At 36.2% G+C, this 21,197-nt stretch overlaps 1 protein-coding gene across 1 annotated transcript; it reads left to right on the top strand.

The window, feature by feature from the left end:
* Positions 1-8,296: 8,296 nt before the first annotated feature.
* On the top strand, positions 8,297-13,812 carry LOC126237079 (cytochrome c). Its single transcript, XM_049946877.1, has 4 exons — positions 8,297-8,378; positions 8,745-8,802; positions 9,373-9,514; positions 13,190-13,812. The coding sequence occupies exons 2-4, from the start codon at positions 8,764-8,766 to the stop codon at positions 13,333-13,335; spliced, it is 327 nt and encodes a 108-aa protein (XP_049802834.1). The 5' UTR covers positions 8,297-8,378; positions 8,745-8,763; the 3' UTR covers positions 13,336-13,812.
* The last annotated feature ends 7,385 nt before the right edge of the window (positions 13,813-21,197 follow it).

Genomic DNA, 21,197 nt, shown 5'->3' on the forward strand with positions numbered 1-21,197 from the left:
TAAAGACAATTACAGCATATCTATATTTTAAAAGTTCTACATTTAAAGCATTCACATATAGCGCACTTGAATAGGATGTTTGCTACTTTTGGACAATATAAGTACATTTTTTAATGAAATTATATTTTATCCATTTGCTTCTTTCAGTCTTACTTTACACAACCTGTAGCTCTGTAATACTGACATGAAATCATATTTTTCTCAAGTATCATCCGATTTTGTATAATGAAAAGTACCTGCAAAATACTTGTCTTCCTGCAACTTTGAAATTACATCTACAAATAAAAGAAAATACGTTTCCACATTATTATACATTTTGTAAAATGACATTTAACACTCTTTGAAAATTTTGTATATTACACTTGGTAATGTCAGTGGGAAAAAGAGAGGAAAATAAGGTGTTTTTATATTACCAGAGACTAAACAGTGATGGTAGCCTGTGGGACTGTTCATATCAGAGTGGCGTGGAGTTTTTATGAGATAAGTAAGACCGGTGAATTTCACAGAGAAACGACACACAAAGAAGAACACTGGTTGCATAAAATTCTAATTACTTGATTTGGTCATTAACCTTAGTTATTGTTACCTGAACTATGGTCCTGCTCTTTTTCTGTTGTAATAGAACTGAGTGTAGATGATGATTGTCTAATTTGTCAATTAAATTTCAAATATGCCAGCTTTGTTTTGTTAGACAACTATCTAGATCGTTCAGTAATAACATCTTAATCAGTCCTTCAGTTTGTTAACTATAACAGTCAGAGACAGCGAAACTCATTATAATTTGAATAAAAGTGTTACTAAGATAATAATGAAAAAATTCAATGCATTAATACCAACAAGCTAAAAGTATAATTTTTTTACACTTTTCATTTCATGTTTGATTTTGTGGAAGTATTTATGTTACCTACCTGATGTTCATATTTTGGTGATGTACTGGTGTTTAATTTTGATATCATGTGAAAAGTTCTAAACTATTTAAACAGTTGAACTCTCTTATATTTATTTGAGAAGGCAATGAGTTTCATGTAGGTAGGTAAAAAGTGCTTGCAGCTAATGCAAGTTTATGTACCATAACGATTATTTGCAGCCTTGTTTTAATTATTATATTTGATCTTCTTTGATAATTTGAAAACATAGTGAACATTTCTTTGTCATTTTACAAAGTGATTATGTTGGTTCCGTGTGTGAACTATTTTGTCAGCACACATTTATTTGGATAAGTTACATAATTTTCCGTTCAGGTGACCACCTGGTTAATGAACAGTGTTTATTCAATTGTACTGGTGACCATATTTAGAAACAGTTTTTTTGATTTACTGTAGGACAGACAGAAATTGTTGTGGTACATTTTGTTGTCTTTCTTGCGTGAATTCTCAATTTACAACGGACATACACAAATGAGGTAATTTGTTTGTAGAAGTATCTTGCTCCACACTTTCCCCATTAATCAGTTGTTATATTAGTAACAATTGCCTTAATTTTCTGATCCGGTCAGGCTATCATGATCAGGGTTTATTGCATACCTGATTACAGAGAGAGAGAGAGAGAGAGAAAGGTTACAAACCATAGATTTCATTACATGTCTGACCAACATTAATCTTCAATGCCGTAGTAAGAGGGTTATTGAAATGAAATATTTATTATTTATTACACATTATGCAAACAAAATAAAAGAAAAATTGTGAACGTGTCATTTTTTGAAATACCTCCAATAATGTGTGATGCAGAAATTTCACTGTTTTGAAAGTGCATAGTTACCATGATACATGAATTCTTGTGAACACAGTCACTTGTGTTACTCAATTTTCACATCTTCAACACTTCTCTGAACCATCTGAACATATTGAAATAATTTGAGGCAAGCTCTGGTAAGTAAGATGGATGTTCGAGACATTCAAATTTTATATCCTGTTGAATGAACAGTGCAGGAGCAGTGTATCTGTTGTTTCAAATTGGGAGCTAATTTATATAATGTTAGCTTGGTCAAGTATTTTCTACACCAGTCACCCACAGTTCGTCACATGCTTGTAATAATTACTTTAAAATGCAAGAACGAGACATTCAAATTTTATATCCTGTTGAATGAACAGTGCAGGAGCAGTGTATCTGTTGTTTCAAATTGGGAGCTAATTTATATAATGTTAGCTTGGTCAAGTATTTTCTACATCAGTCACCCACAGTTCGTCACATGCTTGTAATAATTACTTTAAAATGCAAGAACGAGACATTCAAATTTTATATCCTGTTGAATGAACAGTGCAGGAGCAGTGTATCTGTTGTTTCAAATTGGGAGCTAATTTATATAATGTTAGCTTGGTCAAGTATTTTCTACATCAGTCACCCACAGTTCGTCACATGCTTGTAATAATTACTTTAAAATGCAAGAATATAATCTCCCTCACATCATATTTTATGAACTGACTTATGTTTTTTCCACTTTAAATACATCAGCGTGTCATACCAATCAAATATCTAATTCATCCATGTAGAAGATCAATACTCCTCTCACAAGTTCACTGCACTCCCATTACAACATTTTTCTGATGTTCATACAATATTTCGTAGGATATCTGTGCATCTCCAGGACAGAATGACTGTTCATGAAATACTACTTCTGCAGCCAAGCAGGTATTTCATCTTGCTACATTACTGTGACTGCCATCCCATGTTGAAGAGGTGCACCATCCCTGAATATGGCTCATCATCTGCAAAATAAAAATACAACAAGCTCACAATATCTGCACATTTATATTAGACACATTATTTTCTGTTATTACTTTATTGCTATACAAACAACTTTCATTGTGACCATCATGCATCACTAAGAAAACATACCATCCTTGGGAATGGTATGCACCACTACATATTCTCCCACTTAGACAAATTACCTTACTGTAGACATATCTCCAGGCAGTACATAATAAGGAAGTTTTATCTCACTAAACGTTTTAACTATATATTTTACATTTTCCTATGTGTATTTACACATAAAACAATCAACATGATAGTGATATTTTTGGTAAAAACAACCATCTATCTTTATTACTGGTTCTATATCAGATAAAGATATCCATTTACACACATTATAGTTTTTTTGTTTTGTATTATAAATTACTTGTTTTTATCTGAAACATTTGGAAATTAATGATAAAAATATCAGGATGAGAGTAATGTACTTTACATGTGAATATAGTATGCTTGTCAATAGAAACATTTGTGATAGTCTCTTAGTTTTGTTAATTATGATTTAAGAGGCTAAAAATTGTCACTGTGCAAACTTTATAGTTATAGAAGCAAGACTGCACTGGCACCTGACGTCTAATATGAACTCAAATAAGCAAAACAGATCATATTTACATGCTATAATTACCAGAAATAGTCTTTAAAATTATTTACTTCCCGTGAGAAATATAACAGATTTTGGTTATGCAATCATTTCATCATTGGTTTTATTTTGACTTGTAATTAATTCAGTGAAATTATAGTCTGAGTACCTACAAATCTTATATTTTGGGTTACATCTATTTTCCTTTATTTTTTCAATTTGTCCTTCTGATCTGCATTATCTCAACTATACAATTTTGGACACTTTCATATCATTAACACTTTCCCATTTACTTAAATTCCATAATCTTTCACACCTCAAGCTAGCTTTATTTTTCAGAAGACTGGAATGAGTCTCAGAAATTAAATATTATGTTATTATTGAAATTACATCATATTTCTTTCACTTCATTCCCTAGATACACCATTTTCTCTTTTCAAATCAGTTATCCCTTCATTTCTTTCAGAGATGGTGTCCCCATGTACAACAACCTCAAAAGTATCCCACTACACATTAACACAGATTTAGTTCTTTCTTTCTTGCTACATGTAGGCTACTCATATCATTTTATATGTATTTGAACATTCCATTCTGTTCGTAACTAATATCTCCTGCACCTTACCATTCTTAGTTTCTTTTCCAGACTTTGTTATTCCTACTTTGTTAGTAAAACATTAATCACTTGGTTGTGTGTTTTTATTTTACTTTATTCCTCCCTTCTTACTTATTCCTATGCCATTGTAGCCAGAAAACCATGTCATGTTATCATTTCACCATAGTGCTAATCATTAAATCATGTTCACATATCATAAATGTCATTTTAGTGGCACTCTATTTGGCCATTTCTTCATCATATCAATGTTACATTATTAGTGCATGAAAAAAATTCCAAAGTAATGCACCATAAAACTGAAAAAGAGTTCTATTGTATTCTTGTCAATCAAGAAGTCATCCAAGAACTTAAGAAGTATTATATGCGTTTTCAAGAGGCATTGGTCATGGTGATTACATAATAACTTGTACATGTGTTTTCTCTTCAATGGGTGCTGCCACCTGTTAACTGTGTTACATTTACAACTAAATACGATCCTCTAAGTTAAAATATGAATGAGATACATACTTTGTTAATCAAACAAATTCGTTTGACGATTTCATTTCTAAAAATGTGACAGAATACATTATTGTAATACAAAGCCAATGTCTTAGCATGTGAAGACTACACTGACTCCACGAGGTAGTTGATCTAGAATTCCAAATACGTTGTTTTAGGGAAGATTTTCAGATCCCATGGCCAACAGGACTTCTCCTGGGTTTTTTACACCATCATGCAGTTTTCAATTGCCACCAATCTAGTTAGAGCCATAGTGGAACCAGAACAGAATCCCTCAGTAATTGTTATACGTGAATATGGAGAATTTACACCAGCAATGGCCATATGCCTAAGATTAGTAGCACAGACAGATAAACTCGTGTATGAACACGAAGTACGTTTTTAACCCCACTGTTGATGCTAAAGCTATAAGGTTCAAATATCTTTTCTTCATTCTCAAAATCTATAAGAAGCAAAATACTCATCAACCATCACACTAGGTACCATGGCAGTTAAGTCTGTGTTGGATGTTAATACTCTTTATTACAGTAGAAAGACAAATGAGTGTGCTCCACTGGAATAACAATGACAGGCAGTGCAAGTATGTACATAATGCCTTGAACTACATTCCTTGACAACATTTCATCGTTGCTGTTTGATACAAGCATCACACTAGCATTCTCACGCTCTCACAGGTGACCAACATAAGTATACCATCTCTTTGTGGGTTCTCCCTACGTATTGGTTTCATTTGTGTGGTCACTAGCGACATCAGGAGCTCCATAGCCAAGATTTTAGTTTGTAATAATATTGTCTTGATGATTCTTAAGCAATGAGGGAATTGGTTGTGACATTCTAGTACATATCCTACTTTCTGACGAAACCCCAACAAGTCATCTATTAAGTATTAAATAATGCAGTATTGCAGTGTGAGTGATCCCCATTGGACATGCAGGCAGTTTTTCACAGTCGATGGGGTGATGAAGTGAAACCAGTTACAGTCTCTTCATTAGTCCCCATTTTTTTGATTTTCATTTTACTTGAGCATGCTGCTTCATTTTTTCACATATAAGGTCCTATATGTGTCCTGATGGAACTCGCAAGATGACAGGATTTCAGCACATTACACAGTGGTCGTCCAGAATCTTTGCTATGACATGTAAATAGCAAATGAGTATATCGAATCTGATATATGCGAGTTATTGGCTACAACTCATCACCCAGGTCTGTTAATCTACTGCACAATGAATTTGCAACATGCCAGACTCTCCTTACAGCACCATGGCAAGCTTTGTATGGATTACTGACACAGTTGTCATTATTTCTAGCAAATTCTACCTCAGACAGTGTGGCAAATTGAATGTCATGCACTATGTTCCTTAGCCATATTTCATAGTACTCTCGTCCTATTCTGGTCTTGATGTATAGCCTCTAATCACTCTATGGAAAGTATTCTGTGACCACTTACAAAGTAATAAGAATAACAAAACAAAGCTGAAAAGGTAGAAGCTACGTAGTGACCAGAATCCTCATTTGCTTATTACATTACCTTAGACCATGCCCTTCTCAAACGATCTACTGTCAAGCCTGATTTCTAGTGGGCAGACGACATACAGTATCTTTTTATGTCCTTCTTACAAATGTACAGGATCCTTTCCTAGATACTCTAACATAAAAATGTATGTATCAGTGAATATTAGGCCTACACCAAGTCTGTCCTAGTATTCACCAATCTACCATTTATTATTTTGTGTATGAATCATTGGTTGACCAACTATTTATAACAACTCTAACAACAAGTCTAGAATTTGAACAGAAATGTTTTCTGAGCAGAGAGAATTTCATGTGTCATTCATAATGACATTTTAACGCTTTTTTGTATGGACTTTGTCCCAATGCCAATTAAGCCACCTTTCTTAATGATTTTAATTTTTATTTCTAACATTCAGCTGTATTGCAATACGTATTTCAACCATTTTTATGTTTCTTGAATTGATGCGTTCTGATCTTGGACAGAAAATTGATTTTATAGTTTGAAGTTTAGAATACAGAATCGCGAACTATAAATTCCGTTTTGTTACTTATTTTCACTAGAACACTTTCATGCCTCTCCTATTTAGTATATGGCGCTACCGTATATGACAAGTGATTTTTTAGCAGAAACTTTGAAAAAGTGAATCATAAATAAAATTGAAACATTACTTTGGCTCTAATAAAGGCCCGTCCACACGCAACGATCTGTCTGCGCAAATGTCTGCGCACATCACATCTGCGCAGACAGATCGTTGCGTGTGGACAGAAGATTTGCACCAACCTGAGGTGTGTGCAAACCTGGAAGTTGGAGTTGGAGGTTTAAGCGAAACCTCTCAAATCTGTGGGTTCAAACCACATCAGCGCAGACAAGTTGGAGCGTGTGGACAGGAGATCGCCGCAAATCTGGCGCGAAACAGCAGTTTGCCCAGTCTAGTGTTTGCATTTGTGCGCACAGGGCATTGAAATGGCTGATACTCGTCAGTGTTCTCGAGAGTTTGTAAGTGAATTCATTGAAATATATAGAAACTACCCATGTTTGTGGAAGATTAAAAGTATAGAATATAGTGACCGAGACAAAAAGACAGCAGCATACAATGCTCTAATTGAAAAATTGCGGGCAGTTGACGCCTCGGCAAACAGAGAAACAGTAATGCAAAAAAAATTCCTTACGAACTGTTTACCGAAAAGAGTTATCCGAAGTTCAGAAATCTAGAAGATCTGGTGTAGGAGTAGATCAAGTATACCAGCCAACATTATGGTATTTTGATCTGCTTGGCTTTCTTAGTGATCAAGAAACGCCAAGACCAACCAGGAGTACAATTGAAGATAAAATTGGAGTATCAATGTGCGAGGATATGGAACACGAGACAATGTAAAACAATATATTTCACAAACGTTTATCAAAAGTTTATTTAAAGGAATATATTTGTGTGAAAACATAACAGAAAATTAACTACTGTTATAAAAAGAACTCATCCTTTAAGACAGCGTAAATAGCTTCACATGTGTTGGGTATTATTTCACTCAACGCTTGTTTCGATATTGCAGTTGAAAATTCTAAATCCTTATAGCTCCTTCCTGTTGCTAGGAATCTTAATGTTACCGCCAGCTGTACATGTGGAGAAATTGCCCTTCTCATACAAGTATTTTTTCTCATAATATGAGATCTTACAAGCTTTAAGAAATAATTATAAGTTTCGACATCCATCCGCAAATAATTTCGCCATTCGTTTGGTTCGCCCTACAACTCTCGCAGTAAATTTACGTGAGAAAACTACTTTCACTTTAGCAGCCACTGTCTACACCATTTTGACCGCTTTCTCTATTTCCTGCGGTTGGTCTGAATGCTTTTTTGCAACAGAAGTTGCGAACACAGACCACAACAGAACTTCGTCCATTTCTATATTTCAAAATAACTGAATTACATTTTAGACGTTTACGGGGAGCGTAGTCGCTTACCACTGATATTTCTTTTCTTCACCGACAGATGGCGGCGAGTAGTAGATTGGGGTTTGTGTCGTGTGAACACACCACATTTGCAGCGATCTTTTGCATGTACAGACATCTGCGCCGATGTCTGCGCAGACAGATCGTTGCGTGTGGACCGGGCTTAAGAGAGTTCAAAGGTATGTACGTTTGATATGTAGTATTTCATAACGTATGTTTTTGGATACTGCGCGTATTTAGTCAACAAATATGGGGAAAATAAAAAGATACTGATCGATGCATTTAAATATGCTCATGTATCGCGCATATTTTCATGGACTTGGCGCTATTTTTATTAATTTTCCTGTTTTTTAATTTCTCTTTGTGTGACAATAATATCTTTGACCAACGATTGGTCGATTCAATTCTTGCCCAACACATCGATCCCAACGACGTCCTTCATTTACCTTCCAGCAAGTGAGCGGGAGTGTTGCGTGAGCCGTGGTAATTGTCGTATAACTGTAATTATTATAGGACAGGATTTTTTTTTTTTTTGTTTTTAAAGGTTCTTGTTGATAAATAGTGTTTATTTTTACATTGTTATCGTAAAATATTTTGTATATTTCCCGTTAACCTCACGCGGGATATGCACGCGTGGTCATGTTTCAAGCCGACGAGGAAGTTTTATTGATATGTATATAAGTATCATATTGTGTTAGTGGAAAATTATTAGATTTACGTCATACGATAAGTGTACTTTGTTTTTGAGCGTGCACATTATGTAATCTTTTTGGCTGTAAGTCAATTAGGTCCCTAGTTTCGCCTTAAAGCAGACGACGTAGCTTAACAATTGACTTCTGTATTTCATAGCAACGATAATCTCAGAAGAATGGGCGTACCATCGGGAGACGTTGAGAAGGGGAAAAAGGTAAATATTCAGTTACAGTGATATCATATAGTATAACATTAACGACTTCCGTTGGTATCAGAATGAATTTTTATTTTGAAATGCAGTGTACGCCGATTTGAAACTTCGTGGCAATCAAACTGTGCGCCGAATCTGGCTCCGGCACATAGTTTTAATCTGCCAGGAAGTTTGGAGTTGTTATAGCCTATTTATCCTTCTTCGTCCAAAACAAAGTGATGGTATGGTAAAGATCACCAGTTAGTATTGTTAAGACTGTCGAGATATAGCTATGACACAAAATTTTGGTGTCATGACCGTTACAAATTTTCTTCTTATTTGGTAAGGGGTTTTGCAGACTCCTTAGCATTAAAGGTATTTCATATATATAGAGTCAACTATTTAAAGGTCTGAAAATGAATTCCAATGGCATATTTTGTTGGCTGTGAAGAGATGTTCTAAAATCTGAAGAATGTAGTGGTTTTCAGGCAGCGACAGTCTTCCATTGATCTCTGATGATATGTATTTTTTGTCATATTATTTTTTGTAGATTAAATTGCTTTCCTGTGTTATAATCATTATTGTTTTTAATAGATTTTTGTCCAGCGGTGTGCACAGTGTCATACAGTAGAAGCTGGAGGAAAGCATAAAACAGGCCCAAATCTTCATGGTCTCTTCGGCCGTAAAACGGGACAAGCTCCAGGATTCTCATATACTGATGCGAACAAGAGCAAAGGTAATTATATTGCATTGGTAGTCGTACAGCCCTCCTCTCATCTGAATTTCAGGCCTCTCCATTTTTAGGTGGTACAGTAAATGTCAGATGTTAATCCCGACAGTTGCTAAAAAGACAGTTGTCATTGTCTGCAACGTCCCACATGCCTTATTAAAGTTTATATTATTTGCTTTTTACATGTCAGAGATATTGGGTGTCTTATCTGATCGGTTCTCTAAAGTGATTAGAATGTGACTTCCCTTATTAGTTTGTTAATGTTGGTATTATTCAATGTCAATTTGCTCAGGCTAGAAATGCCTCCAGCTTAACCTTCTTCAGTTGTAATGGAATTTGAGCGGGATTTATTGAAGGGACTCCCATGAACTTGTGCCAAATTTCAGGTCCAGCTGTAGCTTGGTGTATATACTAGAGCTGCTTCCGCAATAGTTAGATTGTTGTGCCAGTCCCAGCCATATTGGTAACTTTCAGTGATAGCGAAGTTTGATAAAGTTCTTACAAGTTTAGTGTTGGTCAGTAGAACCATCACAAAATCAGAAAATATGTTTCATTTCAGTGATGGAACATTTTAAGTGATGTGATTAGTTGAACCAGATAGGTATGCTCCATCAACTGTATCATGTTGTATGTAATCACTGATGATGCAGTAAATGATAAGTCAGTCAGTTGTGGCATGATTGGTTAATAGTGTGCTTCCAAGTGGTCATCCAAGATGTTTCCGTTGATGTGCAACATTTCAGCAACCAAGCCAGCATCTTCAATTGCTTCAAGTTTGGCTCTTATGTGTACTCATTGCCTGGATTACAGCTCTGATCATTTTCAAAACACACTGTGTAACTAGACTGATTGTAGTCCAGGTACCAAGTACACTTAACAGCAAAGATCACAGCAGTGAGGAAGGCGGCTGGGTAAATGTAAAAATATTGTGCAAAAATGAAACAATTACTCTGCAGGCACCTGAAAGTACACTATTGATAAAGGATACTTTTTAATCCTCCATTGCTCTTGTAAATGACAAATGAGTACAATATTACTTGTTTATTTTTCAATTAAATTCTTTATCTGCCTTATAAAAAAAGTGTAATCACCTACCCCACCCTGAGATTTTTAACAGTTACAGATACTTGCTTGTCAAAGGAAGTTCTTCAGTAAAGTCTTCCACTGCTGTTTGTGTGATTCCAAGTGTATCTCAGCCAATGTGATCCATTGGTTATGAATTATACTTTCAGGGTCAATATTTAAAAATTCAAATGCATCCACCTGAAACTTTTTTCAGATTCTGTTTCTGACATTCTTCACACCAGCGAAGCATACAGTTTTGGAACTACAAATGAATTTGCTAAGCAGCTTGTTGTAAACCTCTTTTTCTCAACTATCAGCTTTAGTTCTACATTGTGATATGCACACAAAAACAGTGTAAGAGCCTGAATATAATGTACTGTCTAATACAATCACACTGTCAGAACAGTAGTATGAGATGCTGAGCTTCCAAAAAAAATTCCATAACCTCATGACTTAACTCTTCTCAAATCTTATACTCGCTTTTTGAATATACTTATAATTATACATAAACTACAAAAAGTGCAAGGGAGTTAGGCAACTTTTACCAAGGTGTGAGATATCAGCGAATGGAGTCACAGTAGCGTTAAACAGATAGATATGTTTATTGATTTACTGTTCAATGTATGCTATCCTAATTTACAGCTGCCTGATTTTTTTAATTTCGTTTGGCTCCTATGCCTTATAAGCTTTTATTTTTGTCTTCATCCAGTTTTGGAAATAAGAGGATGTGCTTGTAGAGACTAAGGTAATAAAATTCAGTAAAAAAGTAATGCTTTAGCAGTTGTATTAGTAGGCCTATCAAACAGTGGGCACCCTTCATGGAAGGCCTCTTGAATACTGTCATTAGATTTGTGATTGAGGGTGCTGCTTAAATATAGTTTGCAGATTGTCAGCAATGTGGAAAGTCAGTCACCTCTTATTCACTGGTGTTCCAGTTATAGCATTGATAAAAGGGATGTTCACAAATGAAAAAATGTTTCAAGTAATGTTGTTACATTTTAGTAATCTCTAGAAATATTTAGAAGAGATACGTATTTGAATGATAATTTTCTTTTACTGGCAGGTGCTTTCATTCTCTAATAACATTTGCAAGTGTGCTAATTTTTAAAATTAACATAAGCTGTTAATCCGCGGGGGGGGGGGGGGGGGTTGGCGAAATTTGAATTGTTGACAAGTAGTACAGTGTCTAAGTAAGTGAAGCATCCAGGAGACAATGCCAGGCATCAGTGTAAGTACGTACATATACACATGTTCAGCAGGTATGTAAAGGATTATAGAGGTGGCATTATTCTCTGACAGGTTCAACAATCATCAGGGTGTATTAGTGTCTGTGTTTAGTATTGTTACCAGACCTGGTACAGTATATATAAAGTAAGGGACGTGAAACAGGATCGCATGTTGAGGTCATTGTGAAGGACACAGAGACGCCACATAATTGTGTGATGAGACAGCATTATCAACACGTGATAAAGTTGTAAAGAGGCATCATTGTGGGTCTCCATTTAGCTGGCTAGTTGACTTAAGCAATATATAGGTTTGTGGATGTTCTGATGTGACAGTGGCACAGTGTTGGGCTGCATGGGAATATGAGGGTAGGCATACCTGTTGTCAGGGCTCCAGCTGATCTCGTCTGACTGCCACACAGGAGGATCACCTTATTTTGCAACAAGCACGTTGTACCCCCTTCACATCTGCGCCTGACATCCAAGAACAAATACTGTATTCCCTGCAACATTCTGTGTCACCCCTTCTATTGGTCAGAGGTTAGCAGCAGCTGGACTAGGGGCATTACCACTCCATACATAAACTACCATTAACATCACAACCATGATAGTTGTAGTTGGAGTGTTGCTATGACCAGAAAGCAAAGAATATTGGTGAATGGCTTCACATTGTGTTTGGCCATGAATCACGGTCCTGCTTTACTTTGGATGACCATCGTCAGTGAGTATAGTGGTGACCAATGTTTGGAGAGGTGCAGTGGTGTTTCTTTTGACATCATGGTGTGGGGAGCCATCAGGTATGACTTGAGATAATGCCTCGCAGTGGTTGAGGGAACTCTGATGATACAACTGTACGCAACAGACATCCTGCTACCTCGTGTGTTCCCTCTCAAGCAATAGTATCATGGTGACATTTTTAAGTAGGACAATTCTCACTCTCACATGCTAAGTGTTGCAATGAACTGTGATGCTGAGGTACTCTTTTGTTGAGCAAGATCTCCAGATCTGTCCCCAATAGAATATGTGGGATGAGCTTTGGCATCAGCTCCGTCCCAGTGCCATTGTCCAGGATATCAAGGACCATTTATGATAATTGTGATCCTGCGCTTGCTATAGGAGAGGATAACATTGGCTTTGACATCCTTCCCAGCTGAATCAGTGCATGCACCTAGGCCATATGGCATGCAGTGCCATCCTGATAAGTGGGTTCGTATTGCCAAGTTCTCTGTAATTTTGAACCTATTGCAATAACGCCATATAACCTTGCAGCCTGTGAAGCGTCATTTCATTTCCTCCTCCTCTTCTGAGTACATCATTTTTTGTCAGGCATTGTATATTATTATGCACATACAACATAGACTTTGATTGTGTACATATAATATTTTCTGTTTAGGTATTACTTGGAATGAGGATACACTCTTCATCTACTTGGAGAACCCCAAGAAATACATTCCCGGAACAAAAATGGTGTTTGCTGGACTTAAGAAGCCACAAGAGCGTGCTGATTTAATTGCGTATCTAAAAGAGTCTACAAAGTAGACACTATATTTAATGTAGTTAATTTATCCTCCCATTTGTACATTGGGACTGTGTTCAGTGCTAGTTTAGCAAAATAACAAGTCATGACATCATCAAATAGTGTACAATTGGCTGTTCACCACATTCATGAAATCATTGTACAGCTCGCATATTTTATTGTTTGTACAGTATTTAATTCATGTTCCTGTATTTATTTTGTGGAAGCATTTGAACAGTGCGAAAAAGTTGGTGAACAAAGTGTCAGTGAAAACAAACTGTAGTGGACATTTCTTCAATATCAAGCATGTTATATCAAATGACATGTTGCAGTATGTATTTATGTGTGAACTGTTGACAGTTAAAGATTTTTGACCTTTGATGGTTTTACAAAATTGTTGATCATTGTTTGAGATCTTATTCCTGTTATGTAATGCAAAATGTCAGTTATGTAATGCACAGTGTCAAAATTTGATTTCAATACAAAATTTCCTTTTGTAATTATGTTCTTTCAGTGAAACAATGTATTTGCCACACTTTGTCCTATGGAGAAACATTTCCTCTCTTATTGGAGTGTTGAGAGGAATTTCTTGTGTGAAAAAACTTCAGAGCTTTCGTCCACTGTATTATAAAGTGTAAAATTTAGGGTCAATTGCTCAATGTTATTGTTTATTCTACTAGACCTCTGCTACACTAACTTATCCAAATTTCGGACACACAGCAATCTTCAAAGACCAAAAATAGCATTGTAACGTACTGCTTAGCTTTCTGTTATAATCTGAAGAGTTAGAGTATTTAATACATGTACTGCGTAGCTTGTTTAAAAGATTCTAACAAGAAGCATGCAGGATTGTGTCGGAGAGATATGGCTGTAAATAGACTGCTTTGTAAAATTGAGTCCAAGATGAGGAAAAAATTGAGTGGAAAGCTAAAAAGAACCCAGACATTGCAAGTAGTAAAAAAAAAAAGTAGAATTCAGAACTTTAAAAGAACATGAGGGCATGAAGATGTCTCCCGTACATGAACAAAGGGGATATTTATTTACTCTAAATTACAGTTTATCCAGTATTCTAAAGAACAACATTAGCTGTTAAAAATTATATTTATACTTTACAATGATGCTACAATTAAAAATTCAGCAAAATGTTGCTGTTAGTATCACATTTAACTATTTTAATGGAAGCTAGCAAGTGAATTGCAGTGTTGTCATTAGCCTTTGTAAATGTTAATACTCTCCCGGTGATTACTATCCATGCTTGAATTCAACTGTTCTTAGTGTCTCAGTTGTCTCCCAACATAGACACATGTTGTATGTTAGTGGTTGCAGCTCCATTTATCCCACACCCCAATCAGAACTTTGAGAAGAGTCAAGATGAAAGCATAACAATATGAAAGGATAGTCGTTACTCACCATATAGCGGAGATGCTGAGTCGCAGATTGGCACAACAAAAATACTGTTGGGCGAAACGCACACACACTCAGTCTGCTGAGGCCAGACCCAGAGACTAAGGTCATGTGGTGAGTTGCATTCACATGTGTGATGTGTGTGTGTGTGTGTGATGTGTGTGTGTGTGTGTGTGTGTGTGTGTGTGTGTAGGCCTTGTTGGCCAAAAGCTCACATTCTGACATATCTTTTTGTTGTACCTATCTATGACTCTGCAGACATGCTACACGTTCCAGTTACATTTGGTCAATGTTGAAACTAGAATTTGACCGAAAGAATAGTTAAAGGAAAAACCTATGTGCCCAAATACATAGTTTCTGGAATGGATAACTGTTAAAGAGATATTTTATTTACATCCATACTTCGTATTTATCTTGACATAATGTTTCATTTTTAACTAACATGCAACTTCACATGTAAACTAAAGACTACCTTTTTTCTGTGAATATGGGTTGCACCTCTGGAAACTTTTGACACGAGATTATAGTAAAAAGTAAATCTCAATCATGGACTATACTACTAAATTCACAAGAATGTTCAGTTGGACAGTACTTAAAGTTTCATCTCTCTCCCTCCATTTCTTTGACTCTCGCATAACTAAGAGTGGCATCTCCAACAGTATGAGTTTCAGTAGGAAGCAGGAAAAGAATTGAGGCATTGAGAATCAAAAGGGCTCAAAGCACAGACACAAAGTTTTGAAAGAAATTGATGTTTCTGAAAATCAAATTTGTAGACAACCAACCAACCTCAAAGGCTGATTACCTTAGGATTACATTTACTATTAAAGTTAATTCACAATTTTTAAATTTATAGAATAGTGTAAAGTTTATAATTAGTGAAAAACTAGAATAGAATATGAAGAACAGACACTGAATGCATCAGAAAAACACACACAAAATTATATCCTATTATAACATTTTGTGGTCCTCATTTTCATTAAGTGCATTCTGTTGCTTGAGCATCAGATAAAACCACCAATATACTTCTGGTTACGAATTGCAGTTACTGAGTACATGATGCAAACTTTAAATTATGCTGGCAACCCTACATAACAGTCGAGCAGTGCAGAGCAACAATATGTTTGTGCCCATTATCAGATAAATTGGTGAGACAGTTTTCTGCAATGTTCATTTATACGATGTGGACCAATGGTATAGACAAAGCTGGTTCACCATAAGGTCCATAGATGTCAAAAGTATGCATACATGGTAAATTTTCAAATTGAAACTGTATGCTTCAGGCACTTACAGTCCTAACAAGCCAGTCCATCCCCCTCTCCTCATTCAACGTCATCACAAAGAATGACTCATCACCAAGGGGACAGATTTTGCATATGGCAGATCTGGTGATGCAACTAATTAAAGAGTGTGTACGGACGTTCAAAGCTGAGGGCAAGAGAAAAGTTATCAGCTCTGCAAAGGAACCTGGTGGGTGGAAAGTCAGACATTTCATTTTGATGAAATAAACATTCATCGGTGGTGTTCTTTGTTAGGGAAATAGTGCAGATATTGAGATGTGGAAAGACTTGCTTGATATTGTAGTTCAGAACAGGAAATGTGAATGTGTCATAACTGAAATGATTCAAATTGAAGGCTGCAAAGTAGCACATAAAACAAACATTTTGCCAGTGGAACTTATTTCCATATGGATGGGATTGGCAATTTAACAAAAGAACCTATCTTTCCCTGCAGAACTACAATTGCATAAAAACTGCTTCAAGTTTACAAAAACAGTTTGATATCTTTTCAGTTTTATGTGATTCAATTTAAATGCAAAAATTTTTATTTACATTCCCAAATAAAAAGTGCAAACCGTATGCTGGTCTATTTTGATATGCCAAACAGCACTACAGTAAATACTGTTGGAGAATGTAGTTGGGCAAATATGTACATGTGGTACTGAAAAGCAGCCGTGTACAGTGATCTTGAGCGTTGCATGTGATAGGTGAAAATTGCCATAATATGTTTTTTTTTTTTTTAAATCGGAAATCACGCGACCCTCAGGGGAGAAAAGCTTCCCAGCGGATGTTATCGTAAGAGCTCGTGGCGGTGGGTGGATGATGGAGGAACTGGCCCTAGACGATTTCAGCAGTATGGAATAAGCAGCTAGGAGCTCTTCTTCGCTCGAGACCAATGCTTCTATTGAATCGATTTTGTGGGTTCACTGATGATTGTGTGAAACAAAAACTGAAAAAACGAAAGTGTGATTTAGTGATTATTCTTGGTGGAATGAGAAGTGTGTTGCAGGCTTTGGATGTATGTATTATTCAGTTATTCAAAGCTAGTGTAAGATAGTTCTGTAGAAATTACATCAGTAATAAAACAACCTTCTTTTTATGCCAGGAAGTCATTTTCAGTATATGTCTGTCAGAAGTGTGCTTGGATTTTGGCTACTTAGCAGTCAATATTGGAAGAATTTGTCATGCAAAGTGAAGATGATCTTTATGATAGTGATTCTGAGCAGCACACTGGAGCGTCTAGCGAGGGTGAGGAATCATACATTGGTCATTGTGCTTGATTGGGTAGGTACAAACAAGCTGACACAGTTTTACGCAACAAAGTCTTTTGTTTTTTTGAAGAATTGTTACTGTATTTCCAGACAAGGTAAGAGTTTTTCTGCTATATTCTCTTTAAGCCTGCACTAACTTGTAATGGTATTAATTTCAACCAACAAGTAATGTGTACAAGTCATTTTGAGATTGGTGGTTTGTGATCTGAGGGGAACAAATACTGATTATAGGCCACACCATGATTTTTCAAGCCAAAATTTGGGAGAAAAAATTGTGGTCTATGTTTGCACAAATATGGCATATCATATGCAACCTGTGCTTCATGTTTTTGCTAACATCGTGTTTTGTCTACTAAGCAAGTTCCAAAGCCAAAATACCTCTCTGTCGAAATACATAGTACACATCGTGTATGTGAAGTTGGAGCAGAGGTAGGTAAGTAAGGAGGTAAGAACATAAACAGCTTAATGTGCACCATACTTACGGCAGTGCATATTTTTACCTTTAAGTTATATCCACAGAAAATGAGTGAACATATTGTAGTTATTAGTCATTTACACACTACTGACTTACTGAGAACAAAAGCTACCAGTTGATATCTCACTGTCTTGAAATATTCATGCTTGTTCAAATGGCGTATCACACTTTTTTTTGGCTTCTGAAATGAATATACTGGAGGCAAATACAAAATTACATTTTGCTTTCAGAGACATCTATGAAGTACTCTCAGGCCTATCATTTCCTCTCCATTGTCATTAGTATGCACTACACATATCAGATTTAGTACAGCGGTCTTTTTCTCACACCAAAGGAAGGATGCAGCTCAAATGAAATGATCAAACTTATAAGTTGCCCGTTTACATTGCTTCTTGATGAGGTATGCTTTGGGAAATGGATCAAGAAGTCCTCAAACATCTTGAGGCATGTGCTCTCATATCCCATCCCAAATCTATGGTTGTTTAGTGCTGCTCAAAACTGATTAGCTTCTTTACTTTATAGTAATACAGATAAAATATGAGTGTCAAAGGTGAAAGTAATTAATGAGATTGCAAATTAAATCTGAAAAAGAGAGTGTGGCTCCCTGACCTATTATTAGATACTCCCCTCCCAGTTCTCTGTTACTGTGTGAACAGCTGGCAGCTTAGTTTTTATTTATTTATTTATTTTTGTATGGTCGTTATCACTTTCACATTGAAAGTCCCACACCACTAGAAGCGGCAAAACAAAATGATCCAACACATTGATGGAGTATTAAGTGGTAATTTGTTTGCAGCAGCATGGAAACTTGCAGGTGACTGAAGAAGTCATAGTACTGTGAACTGTGCTACATACCTTGTGGTGTAGCAGCTAGCATTGCTGTCTGGCATGCCGCAAGTCGCCAGTTCAAACCCGACTGCCAGTAGTTATTTGTTGTTCAGTATTTATAATTTCTAGGAGGTCCTTGAAAGTTCTCTCGTTTGTATATTCTGAAATATTTGAAGTCTGTATAAATAGTAATGCTCTCCTTGAAGAATTTCATTCCTGGTTTTATGTTGGTGTGTATAATAAACATGCTTTCTGTGATAACTGTTGTATGTCATTGATGACCCTGCTTTAGGATTTGGACTTCATTCCAGTTACAGCATGATATCTTTTGGTGGAAACACCAAATGTTTCAAAACATCTGCATCATCATTGCTTCAATCAGGCAACATAAAAGCCATCACATACATGGACAGGAACGGGAATACAAGCAGTACATCGCTCTCAAGTTCTGTATACTCAGGAGACCAGTGGATTACAAACCAGCAGTAAGTCAGCGGCATATCAAGTATGTGTACTTTTACTTGTACATCATAGCCCAGCATTGGTTCAAGGATAACAAAGTGAGGTTTGTTAGCTGGGACAAATTATAGGCTGGAGAAAAGTTTGTCCTCACGATCCCTGTGGGAGCGATATGTAGGGTCATCTTTTAAAGCTGTTTCTTGAAACTTTGCTGTAGACTTTCTTGAAATAGTTTCTATCTTGAAGTGTCTGCCAGTTCAGCTCTTTCAACATCACTGTGACAATGTCTCACAGGTCAAACCAACCTGTGACTTCATGCTACCCTTCTCCATATACATTAAATATCCCTTACTAGTCCTCTTTGGTACAGGTTTGACACATTTGAGATGTATTCTAAGATGGGTTGCATGAGGGATTTGTCAGAAACCATCTTTGTAGACTGATTGCATATCGCTTGTATCCTACCATTAAACTGATAGTTCCATTTCATGTCTTTGCTAAGTGTTACACTCCTATTTCTATGAGTTTTCCGTTTCCAACTGCAGCTAGCCATTGTTATATTCGTAGAGTATCATGTTTCTTTTGTTTTGTGAAGTGCACAGTTCTTTACATTTCTGAACATTTAAAGCTAGTTGCCAACCTTTGCACCACTTTAAAATCTGATCAAGGTGTGACTGAATATTTGTGCAGCTTCATTCAGACTCTACTTATCTGTAGATAACTGCTGCATCTGCAAAAAATCTGAGGTTACTATTAATATTGTCTGCAAGGTCATCAATATATAACATGACTCCCCATCCAAGACAGCATGCTGCATTCGTCCTACCAAGAAATCATGTATTTCATTCGATATTCCCATACGATCGTACTTTTGACAATAAGTGTAGGTATACAGAGTCTAATGCTTTTCGGAAATCAAGAAATACTGCATCTACCTGGCTGTCTTGATCTATGGCTTTCAGGATGTCACTTGAGAAAAATGTGAGTAGTTTCACATGATCTGTGTTTCGAAATCCATGCTGATTGGCTTTGAGTACGTCTTTCTTTTCGAGGTACCTCATTCTGTTTGCGCTCAGAATATGTTCTAAGATTCTACCACAAATGGACGCCTAGGATATCGGACGTTAGTTTTTTGGGTCACTTCTGCTACCTCTCTTGTAGACAGATGTGACCTGTACTTTCTTCCAGTTACTAGGCACAACTTTTCTTTCAAACATTCTGCAATAGATTATAGTTAACAAGGGCTAACTCAGCCATCAATTTGTATATGAAATCTGATAAGGATTCCATCACACTCTGGGGCTTGACTCAGTATTAACAATTTCAGCTGTTTCTCAATGCCACTGACACTAAGATCTATTTCACTCATCTTTTCAGTGGAACAAGAGTTAAATTTGGACAGTACTCCTGGGTTTTCCTTTGTAAAGAACATTTGAAAACAGAGTTAAGAATAATTGTTCCACTACTCAATTTCAGTTCCTGTCTTGCTACGAGTTATTGGGCCTTATCTTTGGTGCCACTAACAAGCATTACATGTGACCAGAATTTCTTTCTGTTGTGTGAAATATTTTTTGATAGTATTCAGGTAAGATAGTTTTGAAGGCCACGTGCATTGCTCTCTTGACTGAAAAACATGTTTCATTCAGATTCACTCTACTTGAAGCCCTTCGTTATGTTTTTTACCTATTATGCAGCAGTTTCCGCACAGTGACTGTATACCATGGCTGGATTTCTCCCATTATGAACTGCTCTACATTGGTACATACCTATCCAGTGCATGGTCAACTATTCTCTTAACCGTTTCATGGTCAAAATTATTGAGCAATTTTTTTAAATGAATGGAGAGCAGATTGTAGTTAACAGATAGGTATATTTATCATACAGAATATCAAATTTGCTCCAACTGTGAAAGTATTCTTCCCACTGCCCTTCCTTGGATTTAAATGACAAAAACAACTTTTTCAGTATATGTCATATTTATTTGATAAATTTACTTCTCTTGTTACAATGCTTGTTCACTATTACTTGCCATGAAATATTCTGAAACATAGGTCTATGCAAAGTAGTATTTGACAATATGTACAAACACAGCAGGTACACTTTTCCGCAGCTTTGGTACTACAATGACGCCACCTCCTGTAGATTTCTCCTAAAATGGGTTGATGCTCCTC

Source organism: Schistocerca nitens, chromosome 2 (genome assembly GCF_023898315.1).
Source record: "Schistocerca nitens isolate TAMUIC-IGC-003100 chromosome 2, iqSchNite1.1, whole genome shotgun sequence".
NCBI classification, from domain to species: Eukaryota; Metazoa; Arthropoda; class Insecta; order Orthoptera; family Acrididae; genus Schistocerca; species Schistocerca nitens.